This window comes from Hylobates moloch, unplaced genomic scaffold, assembly GCF_009828535.3.
Source record: "Hylobates moloch isolate HMO894 unplaced genomic scaffold, HMol_V3 SCAFFOLD_20, whole genome shotgun sequence".
NCBI classification, from domain to species: Eukaryota; Metazoa; Chordata; class Mammalia; order Primates; family Hylobatidae; genus Hylobates; species Hylobates moloch.
Genome location: NW_026652295.1, coordinates 25,565,084 through 25,574,047, shown reverse-complemented (window position 1 = coordinate 25,574,047; position 8,964 = coordinate 25,565,084). Strand labels below are relative to the sequence as shown.

The 8,964-nt window shown below is 43.2% G+C and overlaps 1 protein-coding gene and 1 pseudogene across 1 annotated transcript; one reads left to right on the top strand and one right to left on the bottom strand.

Moving 5' to 3' along the window:
* Positions 1-4,329: 4,329 nt before the first annotated feature.
* On the bottom strand, positions 4,330-4,812 carry LOC116459890 (histone H2B type 1-C/E/F/G/I). Its single transcript, XM_032140650.2, has one exon. The coding sequence runs from the start codon at positions 4,765-4,767 to the stop codon at positions 4,387-4,389; it is 381 nt and encodes a 126-aa protein (XP_031996541.1). The 5' UTR covers positions 4,768-4,812; the 3' UTR covers positions 4,330-4,386.
* Positions 4,813-5,113: 301 nt separating this feature from the next.
* On the top strand, positions 5,114-6,314 carry LOC131382116 (histone H2A type 1-H-like; annotated as a pseudogene).
* The last annotated feature ends 2,650 nt before the right edge of the window (positions 6,315-8,964 follow it).

Here is an 8,964-nt window from a genome sequence, read left to right as displayed (position 1 = left end):
AGAGTTAGGGTCGTTAAACATATAAAATGAAGTTATTGAGGTGGGTCTGAATCCTATCTGACTGGTGTCCTTATAAGTAAAGAAGACTGGACACACACACAGAGAAAAGATAATGTGAAGACACAGGGAGAAGACAGTTATCGACACACCATGGAGAGAGACCTCAGAAGAAATCAACCCTGCTCACAGGGTTAATCTTGAGTTGTAGCCTCCAGAATTGTGAAAAAATAAATGTTTAGGCCACTCAGTCTGTGGTACTTTGTTATGGCAGCCCTAGCAAACGAATACACATCTCAAACATTTTCATTCTGGGATTATTTTTCTCTGCATTTTTTCAGTGTTATGTCTGCTTCTCTACCCTAGAAAGACAGACATACAGAACACAGATGCCCGCCCACACCTACTGTGTGCTGTAGGGAAGAAAAAACTTTCCCTTCTACCCATCTGAAATTCATTGGCTGGGGCCCTGTAACAAAAGACAGATTAACGAGAGAAAAGCATATACAGTTGATATGGTTTGGATCTGTGTTCCCACCCAAATCTCACGTTCAGTTGCAATCCCCAGTGTTGGAGGTGGGGTCTGGTTGGAGGTCATTGGACCACAGGGGTGGTTTCTCAAGGTTTAATACCACCCCGTTGGAGCTGTTGGGATAGTGAGTTTTGTGATCTGGTTGTTTAAAAGGGTATGGTACCTCCACCTTCTCTCCCTCTTGCTTCTGCACCACCATGTAAGATGCCTTGCTTCCCATTTGCCTTCCGCCATGAGTAAAATCTCCCTGAGGTATCCCCAGAAGCAGAAGCTGTTATGCTTCCTGTACAGCCTGAGGTTTTATGAGCCAATTAAACCTCTTCTCTTTATAATTACCCAGTCTCAGTTATTTATTTATAGCAGTGTGAGAATGGACTAATACAACATTTATTTAAATTTCACATGACATGGGAGCCTTCGTAAGGAAATGAAGACCTGGAGAAGGGGTAAACCTGAGTATTTGTACACTAGGTTTGATGAAGAGTGGAGAGTCATGCAGAAATATAATAGGACAAAAAGAAGACTGAGCTAAGGGTAAAACTAAACCTAGCAAGGTCTTTTTGTTCAGATTTCTCTCAGAATCTCTAGGACTTATATGAGGGTCCTATGACCTGCTTCTAGGGGAGAAGAGTTGGGAAAAATCAGAGAGACCTTCCTGCCCACGATGCTTCTCATATTCTTTCACCTTAAAATATTCAGTGTGTCAAGGGGCCATATTTTGAGATAGTATGTTCTGAATGCCATCAAGATATACATTGCTGAGGGTAGATGGGAGATAGTAACTTCTTGGTTCTTTTCAGAAATTACCGCAGGAGTGACAAATACAATGGTAGCAGCGACTCAAATCAGAGCCTAAAAATGATGTTACTTCTCTAGTGGTGAGGTGGTGTTCTTCAGCTTTTCAGGCCAGGAATTTACACCAATCAGTTTCCTTTGAAGTGACCTATGTCTCAGGGATACAATGGATTCAGGAAAGTGTGGCCCTCATTAGCCAGCCAATTTCTTATATTCCAATTAAAGAACATACTTACCAAGGTGCAGAAGTTCATCTGAAAACAGGGCTGTGATTTGGAGGTATATGAGGGAAAGCTAGTCAACAAATGGATGGAAAATAAATGTAGCAAGGTTAGCAAAGTTAATAGGAAACTTGGGGAAAAAAGGAGTAAAAAGGTACTAAGCAATTCTTATGTGAATTTCTAGGTTTCTTTCCTTACAACTAAACACATCTGACCATTAAATGAGGCACCCCTAGTTCTAGTGAGGGCATGAGACAGTCCCTGGAAAATATGAGACATGTTGCTTGAATTGGCAAGCAATGATAGGGAAATCAAACAGCCACAGGCAGTAGGATGTCTTCAGAATACTTCAGAGGAAAGCAATGGCTTTAAAGAGGGGATTGAACTGTTCAAAGAGTATTATTTACACTGCCAGACAAAGAAGCCCATTTCACATCAAATGCTAATTATTCCAGGCCTCAGGACTCTGGGCTTTAAATGTGGGCGGGAGCAAAGGCACCTTCACTATCACTTCAACCAGAGGCTTAGCCATAGCTAATATTTAGGGGGTCATTCTCTGTGCAGACACGGTCCTAAGTGCTTTAGCTGTGTTCTTTGATTCATCACTCCAGCAATGTCATGCAGTAGTTACTAATTATTACTCCTGTTTGGAATAAACAGATAAGGAAGTGCTTACAAAAGAATTAGATAAATTGCCCAAACTTAGGATTGAAACAATCAATCAGGACTATATCACTTCCTGAGTGATGTCCCCCTTAATCCATGCTTGAATATTTCATGAATATATAATTTAAAATGTATTTAAAATTAGCTTTGGGGAGCAAGAAATGAATGCCTTAGTTATATTTGGGGCTTAGGGAATTTTCTTCACAAATTCCATTACAAATTTACTTTGAGACTAGCCTGGGCAACACAGTGGGACCCTGGCTCTACAAAAATCATAAAAAAAAAAAAAAAAAAAAAATTAAGTGGGTGTGATGGTGCATGCCTGTAGTGCCAGCTCCTTGGGAGACAGGTGGGAGCACTAGCCAGGGAGGTTGAATGCAGTGAGCTGTGGTTGTGTCACTACACCTCAGTCTGGATGACAAAGTGAGACCCTGTCTCAAAACAAAAAATTAAAAACAAATTTTTGTCACTTAATGTTCACAGTAAGCTGCTATGTGGGTATTTGCAGATAATGACATGTAGGTAATAAATAGAAAATAAGATTTTAGAGCTCACATTTACACTGACATTGCCCATGGTTTCCCCACCAGAATACAGTGCTCAGAAAAGTTAAACTTGCTGCCAGGTGATCTTTAGGGCCCAAAGATCACCATTAATATTATTTTATTTTTAAAAGAAACTTTTGCTGGTGTAAGGACTTTGCTGTGCAACAAAGAGTATGTGTATCTCCTGACTAGCTTTCTTTTATTACAACTGAGCCTAAATTTCCTGACTCCTATGACAGCAAGTAGGCTCCTGCTTGGGATGGTCTCTAACAAATAGTGGGAAGTAATCCTTAGAATCAGAGTAGATTAAGGCTAGTTACTTAACCTTAATTCTTGAGGTCATTCATCTGTAAAAGAGGAGATTCCATTTCACAGCTGACTGTAGGAAAAAAAAAATCAATGAATGAAATAATGCATTCTAAGGACTACCACACAAATATTAATTCCTTGTAACACTCCTCTCTTAAAATGAAATTTCAGGAAAGGAAGTAGCTGTGGACAAAGTCGTTCCAGGACACGGAGGAGGAGGTTTAGGGAGAACACAGTCCTTGGAGCCTTAAAAAGGCTTACAGATAAAAGCATCTGACTGTAGCACTGGGAATTTTCATTTCTTTGCTCCAACTTCAGGCTATCCTGTTGCCTGTTCTTTCTCTTAAACCTCAATATGTTCAGCTAGGAAGATGCTAGAGTTCCTGATCTTGCCAAGAGGTAATATATATAGCTACGTGAAGTAATCCAATAATTATAAACTCAGTAAAATTTGTAGAGAAATCAATGGACTTGGAAGGGGGATATGAGAACGTCTGGTAGCGATCTGCCATGGTTTAGAAATGCAACCAATAGAGGTGATTTCCTCCATCATATGCCGCTCCAACCATTTGAAAGCTAACAACGAACTAAAAGACGAGTTTCGCTTTCTCAGACCTTATTTTAGATTTAATACTACCCCAAACTTGATTTCCACCAGGTACTCCAAATCAAGGGCAATAGGATGATAAAGTGAAACTAAAAACGAAAACAAAGTTTTAAGGTGGTGGTGTGCGGGGAGAAGAAAAGTGGAGATTAATCTAGAACACGATTTTTCCTTAGCTGCTGAGTGAAATGTGTCATATTAAGCTGCATACGCGCTTACTCCTTGGTGACCCTTACAATCTGTAGGGGAAAAAACAACGAACCTGGATTTTTTTTTTGAGATAAGTCTCGCTCTTATAACCCAGGTTTGAGTGCAACGGCTCGATCTGGGCTCACTGCAACCTCCGCCTCCTGGGTTCAAACGATTCTCCTACCTCTGCCTCCCAAGTAGCTGGGATTAAGTCGCCTGCCACCACTCCCGGCTAATTTTTGTATATTTTAGTAGTAGAGACGGGGTTTCACACCACGTTGGCGAGGCTGGTCTCGAACTCCTGACCTCAGGTGACCCGCCCGCCTCGGCCTCCCAAAGTGCTGGGATTACGGGCGTGAGCCACTGCGCCCGGCCGAACTTGGATGTTTCAGTAAACCCTTACTATCCCATGTGTTGCTTAGCCATCTTACCTTGCCAAGTCTGGAAAATTACAGATCTTTAAATGACAACATGGGTGGCTCTTAAAAGAGCCTTTGGATCTTTGGCGCTTTTACTCAGGTAATTAGTTTACTTGGAGCTGGTGTACTTGGTGACAGCCTTGGTGCCCTCCGACACCGCGTGTTTGGCCAGCTCCCCGGGCAGCAGCAGGCGCACAGCCGTTTGGATCTCCCTGGAAGTGATGGTCGAGCGCTTGTTGTAATGCGCCAGGCGGGAAGCCTCGCCTGCAATGCGCTCGAAAATGTCGTTGACGAAGGAGTTCATAATCCCCATAGCCTTGGACGAGATGCCGGTATCGGGGTGGACCTGCTTCAGCACCTTGTACACGTACACGGAATAGCTCTCCTTGCGGCTGCGCTTGCGCTTCTTGCCGTCCTTCTTCTGTGCCTTGGTCACCGCCTTCTTGGAGCCCTTCTTCGGGGCAGGAGCTGACTTAGCTGGTTCAGGCATGTCCGCGGTCGAAGTGATACCGTCAAATGACTACAGGAAAATGCTGGTAATCCCAAACGCCCTCATTATTTATTGCGTGTATATGCAAATGAGGCTTGCTGAGTTTCGGTTTCTGATTGGTTCTTTTAGTGTCTGAATATATGATAGGTCATTTCTGAACTCCTAAATCTCATTGGCTCTCCCAGAAGCTCAACCTTGCATAATTTGACCTTTCAACTACAATTATGTAAGTCAGAAGTGGTTTTTTTTTTTTTTTTTTACTTTTTTTAAATACCTGCTTTTCGATTGGCTGAAATCTGTGTTCAGCAGATAGCACAGTCTACTTTGTCGAATATAGATTATAATAGTTTAGCTGCTTGCGTTTTACTAGAATCAATCACTTTCCTTCTTCTAAACAATTATTTAAATACTTCACTGCGTCTGGATGTGGAATGCAGGGCAGCAAAGCTCGCGCCAAGGCTAAAACGCACTCTTCCAGGGCTGGTCTCCAGTTTTCTGTGGGCCGAGTGCACCGCCTCCTCCGCAAGAGCAACTACGCCAGGCGGGTCCGGGCCGGTGCGCCGGTGTACCTGGAGGCGGTGCTGGAGTACCTGACCGCCAAGATCCTGGAGTTGGCGGGCAACGCGGCCCGCGACAAGAAGACCCGCGTCAGACCCTGACGCCTGCAGCTCGCCATCCACGACGAGAAGTTCAACAAGCTGCTGGGCAAAGTTACTATCGCGCAGGGCGGTGTCCTGCCCAATATTCTATACAAGTGACTGACTAGGCAAACAGGACTAATGAGAAAATGTTTAATATCGCAAGTAAGTGCTTTAATGTAGTCGGGAAGAAGCAAGTTCAATAACGTTTACAAAACTTTGTAAAGTTTAGATGGACAGGGCCACTCCAGGGTTCAAGTTATCCTGCAGAAGAGGCTAGTGGGGGTGGTATCCTGGAATATCATCAGTAGGACCCAGTGAAAAGTAAATGATAGAGTCGTCGGAAAACCTAAAATTAGCCTGTGCTTTAAAAATTCTCAACCGAAGCCAAACGCCATTTGGGACAAAATAGAATTCACTTAACATTTGTTGCTCACTGTTGTATGTCGGTGACTTCTTGGCTCGTGATTTCCCAGGTACACCACCCAGGAATCCTGCCTTATAATGGTCAACGGTTTCTACCAGCAGTACAGGTGAGTCAAAGAAACGGCACAAGATAAACTTCTCAAAACGTGGTCCTCCGAATCTGGCCCCACAACACATCTACTGAATGAGAATTAGCGTCTTCCAAAGTCTTAAAGTAGTCGTTTACGGACTACAGCTTGAGAAGCGAAGAGTTAGAACTTTAGGAAATTAACGCTCTTAGATCGCAGACTAACCGAGAAAAGAGGATTCAAAAATGAAGTGATTCAGCCAATCAGACTTTCCCATAATTCACCAATCACATCGTTGGACTCTTCAGCCAATGGTTTTGTTGCGCGGGACTTTTGAAAATCAACAAGGCCAATTAGAATGTTTCTGAGTATATATAAGGGCAGTCTCCACTCTGCCAAGTGGCTGAGTTTTTCTTTCAGGTAGTCTGAGATGGCCCGCACCAAGCAGACTGCACGCAAGTCCACCGGTGGCAAAGCGCCGCGCAAGCAGCTTGCCACTAAGGCGGCTCGGAAAAGCGCGCCGGCCACCGGCGGCGTGAAGAAACCTCATCGCTACCGTCCCGGCACCGTGGCTCTGCGCGAGATTCGCCGCTACCAGAAGTCGACTGAGCTGCTGATCCGAAAGTTGCCTTTCCAACGCCTGGTGCGAGAAATCGCTCAGGACTTCAAGACAGATCTGCGCTTTCAGAGTTCCGCGGTGATGGCCCTGCAGGAGGCCTGCGAGGCCTACTTGGTGGGGCTTTTTGAGGACACCAACCTGTGTGCCATCCATGCTAAGCGAGTGACTATCATGCCCAAGGACATTCAGCTCGCTCGCCGCATTCGTGGGGAGAGAGCGTAGAGGTTTCTGGGCAGTAGTTCTATCCAACTTACAAAGGCTCTTTTAAGAGCCGCTTACTTTCACCCGAAAATAGCTGTGATTAACTAATCGAATTTTTGAAACTAAACGCTCGTTTTAGTATTAAGTTCTCATTTGATTGGCTAAAGTTAATGGTAAGCTTGGTATATTTGTTCCCATGCTTTCTCCCGAAAGTACCAGATTGTCAGCGTCCTCTTTTTTTAAACTGGCTTTTAACGGTTTGGTGCTTCGATTTGGTAGTGGAAGGGGCCACCTGGGTTCATTTTATACATGGTTTGTCTCAAGCGTTAGTCCCGTTGTCTACTTATGCCCATTATAGAAGGGATTTTTTTTTCGTTGTGTATTTGTAGTTAATCCCTTTTAAGACTTTACAGGTATGAGCATTGGCAGTTGAGGGTAGGTACGGATATCCTTGGTTGCCGTTTTTTCGTGTCTGAAGCAAGCTATTTCCACAATTTCCTTTTTTTTTTTTTTTTTTTTTAAAGTTATTGGTTTTTCTGTGAAATGATACTATCGACATTTTTGGCTGATAGTTGATTCAATATTAGAAATTGGTGGCAGAAACGAAAGCCAGATTGGCCTCTACATTACTGGCAGCATGGGCATTACCTGGGAACTTGTTAGAAGCTCCCAGGGCATTACATGGGAGCTTGTTTCAATCCCCATCTAGGGCTGGAGTCAATCTGCATATACCTCAGATGATTCTCATGAACACTGATTTAGGAAGCCTAGGTTGTTGGTTTTGGTCTCATCAACAAAGGCATCCTGCCTGTGAACTGTTACAAGGAGTGAGCTTTTGCAAAATGCATGTTTATTTATGTTACAGAATGAAATATTCTATGAAATGTTCTCTAAAGCAAGTGCACAGAACAATCCCCTAAAATAGTTTTATTTCTTTACAGATCAGTTGTCTCAATGCAACATTACAGTCACATGGGAAGGCTTTAGAAAAATCTTTAGCTGGGGTTCAATGAGACTAATAGCAATCTGTAGAGTGGGCCCAGGGAATGGTAATTATTAAAATTCAAGTGCTTCTAACAGCTGGGGCTGAGACTCCTTGCTACATAAATTTTAATACTCTCATTAGCTCTGGTTTGCCTCTAGGCTTAGCAGTTTTCTAATTGAATCAGTTTGCTTGTAGTTTGCCTTCAGAGAGAATATACTGGTCTCTAAAGACTTTCTGGCTTGCTTGACTATCAACACCTGGCTTTTATAAGAATTTCTTAGGGCAACACTAATGTAAGTTTTTTCTTTTTTGTTTTGTTTTGTTTTTTGTTTTCTTGAAACACTGAGGTCCTTTCAGTGATTGGAAGTATCAGGTTTTTAGGGATGTTACAAGGAGGAACACATACCATCCTGGGCTGCTTGGCATACAACCAAGATATGTTTTCATATAGAACCCTTCCTTTACAGATTAGCACAAGGCCCTGTTTGGGTATTCAGCAGATCCTTCTTTATGACCTTTGTTAATTTAGCAACTTGTCATTTTTTTCACATATTGCTTTTATTTTAAAAACTTATTTGACATTCCAGAATATATGGGAAAGGAGATAATAGTTTAATAAACCTATGTTCCTCTCATCCAGCTTCAATAACAACATTGGCTAAGTGTTTTATCTATTGATTTTTGTAAAGCAAAGAATGGAACTGCCTAATGGGTTCACCTTGCCCGCTGCCTAGACAAAGCTGATTTATCTACGCAGGGAATTGCAATAGAGAAAGTAATTCACGCAGAGCCAGCTGTGCGGGAGACCCTGGTTTTATTGTTACTGAAATCAGTCTCCCCAGCATTCCAGCTGGGGGGGAAGCCGATGAACCAGGAGTTCTGATTGGTCAGGTCAGAGATGTCATTATAGGGAACCGAAGTTGTCTCCTTGGACTGAGTCAGTTTCTGGGTGGAGGCCACAAGATTGGATGAGTCAGTTTACCAATCTGGGTGGGGCCAGCTGATCCATCAGGTCTGCAAAATACCTCAAGCACTGATCTTAGGAGCAGTTTAGGTGGGGTCAGAATCTTGTAGGTTCCAGCTGCAGGACTCCTAAACCATAATGTGTGTGTTTTTTTTTCTTTGAGACAGTCTCACTGCGTTGCCCAGGATGGAGACTGCAAACTCTGCCTCCCAGGTTCGATCGGTTCTGTTCAGCTTCCCAAGCAGCTGGGATTACAGGTGTGCGCCACCATGCCCAGCTAATTTTTGTAGTTTTAG

Excerpts from the sequence above, each read along its gene's own strand:
- LOC116459890 (XM_032140650.2), bottom strand. The coding sequence starts at position 4,767 with ATGCCTGAACCAGCTAAGTCAGCTCCTGCCCCGAAGAAGGGCTCCAAG.